This window comes from Brassica napus, chromosome C6, assembly GCF_020379485.1.
Source record: "Brassica napus cultivar Da-Ae chromosome C6, Da-Ae, whole genome shotgun sequence".
NCBI classification, from domain to species: Eukaryota; Viridiplantae; Streptophyta; class Magnoliopsida; order Brassicales; family Brassicaceae; genus Brassica; species Brassica napus.
Window position 1 is genome coordinate 22,343,308 of NC_063449.1, and position 2,501 is coordinate 22,345,808.

General features: G+C 33.9%; 1 protein-coding gene across 1 annotated transcript; it reads right to left on the minus strand.

Moving 5' to 3' along the window:
* Positions 1-420: 420 nt before the first annotated feature.
* Positions 421-2,228, minus strand: LOC106404832 (protein WVD2-like 7). The gene is made up of 5 exons (XM_013845496.3): positions 1,970-2,228; positions 1,161-1,801; positions 1,028-1,081; positions 892-934; positions 421-798 (listed from the first exon to the last, which is right to left on the minus strand). Exons 1-5 carry the CDS (start codon positions 2,039-2,041, stop codon positions 691-693), a joined length of 918 nt encoding a protein of 305 aa, XP_013700950.2. The 5' UTR covers positions 2,042-2,228; the 3' UTR covers positions 421-690.
* Positions 2,229-2,501: the final 273 nt, after the last annotated feature.

The following is a 2,501-nucleotide window of genomic DNA, read 5'->3' on the forward strand; positions in this document are numbered from 1 at the left end:
AACAAACACCTGCGCGGGTGCGCGGATCAAACTCTAATATTAATGAAATTACTAAAAGAACAGAATATCTTTTTATACTGCTATCCATGTTTACTAACAATTCTCATTTATACTATTATTCATATTTCCAAACATTACGAAAAGTTAATTTAGTTTTAATAATATAGATATTTCCAAATATTACGAAAAATACTTCAATAATAATATAGATGATACATGATGATAATCTATGCAAAGCTGAAACCTTTACTCTACAACTGATTCCCAATCCAAATCAGAACAGAAGTCTCAACAACTTCAGAATACTTAGTGTATGTTTAAATATGATTTCAAACTAAACTATCATGTAAAGTTTATTGTACCTTTATACTAAACAAACTCATCTCATTCCAAATCAGAACAGAGGTTCCTGCACTCACATCTCAATGAACAACAACACAAACAAATATATCAATATGATGAGTATGTAAAACAAACATACAACAAAACGTTCATTAGATATACAATACAAGAAAATGAAGCAAACTTTTTTTTCTTCTGGTATCTCAGTTTTTTTGTTTTACCACTGTGCACTCAATGATTCTATTTTTCTACCATACTTGAATCTGAGGAGCTTTGAAGCCAACAGAAAAGATTCTATCTTTTTTCTAAGAGCTTTGAAGCCAACAGAAAAGATTCTATCTTTTATTCTCAGAGATTCTTCCTCTGTGTTTTGGTTGGCCCTTCTGTTTCCCTCACCATCTCAGGGTTGAGGCAAAGACAGAGAAACATTTTGTTCGGTTTCTTATCAGTCTTTCTCTGTAGAAGAAACACGGCTAGTTTCAGTCTTCACATTACAAATAGAAATGAGAAATGTCTTGTTCTCATGATTTGTTGAAATTGAAATCTTACCTTTGGGTTCTGATCTTGAGTTTTTGTGTTGCCCATCAAAAGCCTACATCACAAAAAAAAACACAGTATACAATTAGGACAAGAACATAAACTCAAATGCAAACTGAGTCAAGGGTAGAAAACAAATCCGGCTTACTTCAAGAAACTGAATTTGTTCTTCTTCATGGAACTGTGAGTTGCCGGCTTTTCACTGCAAATAAATTACATAGAACAAATCAAATGCAGAACAAAATTTCCAGAGAAAACAATCAAAAGATGCTTTTGTTTACCTTATTTTCTGTGAGACAACAAGCTCCATTGCTTTTTCTGGAGCTTCTGATTTATCCATAGACACCGGTGAGATCTTGGTAACAGATTTTCTCTCTTCTTCTTTTTCTCCAACAGAAGAGCTCTTCTTCAACAACTCTGCATCCTCTATGTGATTCTCATCAAGCACTTCAAGAATAGCCTTTAAATCATCTGCAATCACAGAGTTATCAACCACAGTGTCTTCTTGTTCCAAGACCACAACAACACTCCTCTGGGGATCTTTTTCATCTTTCTCAGTACTCAAAACCACCTCCTCACCACCCAGGACTAACTCTGTTTCACCACTCTCTTCTTCTTCTTCTTTAACCTCGTCTTTAGTCAATGTCTCCAATGTGTTTAGCAACACCGCAACACTTTCTGGTTGTTGTTCTTCTTGTTTTGAGTCATCTGAAGCAGCTTTTGCTTTCTTGGCTTCAGCTATTTTCTTGTAATGAGCGTCAAAGAAAGCTTTCTTCTGAGCAACAGATCCAGGCTGAGAATATTTTTCAGCTTCATCGACATACTTCTTGTGCGAGAAGCTTGACCATTTCCCCCACTCAAGATTCTCTGTCATGAATCTACCGAAGGAGACTGATTGGCTAAGCGCATGCATGGTATTATCCTGCAAATTTGCAAACTTTCTGATGAGTCAAAAGTGTTTCCAATCAAATCATTAGCTAAACCGGAAACCCAAATTCAGAAACTTTCATACAACACACATTAAGATCAGAGAGAAAATCAAGATAATAACTATATTTCAAGATCACCATAGGAGGAATCAGAAACAAACCTGATGAGATTCATGACGAGAAAGAGGAGCTGCGAACGAATGTGAATGAAATAGAACTGCAGATTCACCCATTGCGCCAATCCTCAAAACAATATTTTTCTCTCTGAATTATTATTTTCTCTCTTTGTGTAAGCCAAACGGCTAATAGAATTCGAACGTTCGAAAACAATTCTTTTCTCAGACCAAACACATGTTTTAGAAGACGTTCTGAAAAAGTTTTGTTGAAATCTGGGTCCCACGAAAAAATAAATAATTGGAAGAAATTTTTTTTTGAAAGAGGTTAAATTATGAACCTAAGAAGTTTAACAAATTAGATTGTTTTTTGCTACGGTTGTTGACATGATGAAGTGGTTGAGAATTAAAACAAAAGGAAATTTCTGGTGAAAAAATATATTAAAATGTTATGTTCGGGAAAAAAAAATCTAAAAGATCAGTAATCTTTAAACTGCATTCTAAGTACATTTTTAATTTTTAGATAATAGTAACGCGTTTTAAATCTTATTTTAGTTATTTTTTTACAAAACATTTGTTT

Bases quoted from the DNA above. Each gene is read 5' to 3' on its own strand.
- LOC106404832 (XM_013845496.3), bottom strand. From the start codon at position 2,041: ATGGGTGAATCTGCAGTTCTATTTCATTCACATTCGTTCGCAGCTCCT. The intron at 1,802-1,969 runs GTTTGTTTCTGA...GCAAATTTGCAG, and splicing joins CTCGTCATGAATCTCATCAG to GATAATACCATGCATGCGCT. The intron at 799-891 runs GTAAGATTTCAA...TTTCTTCTACAG, and splicing joins CTCAAGATCAGAACCCAAAG to AGAAAGACTGATAAGAAACC.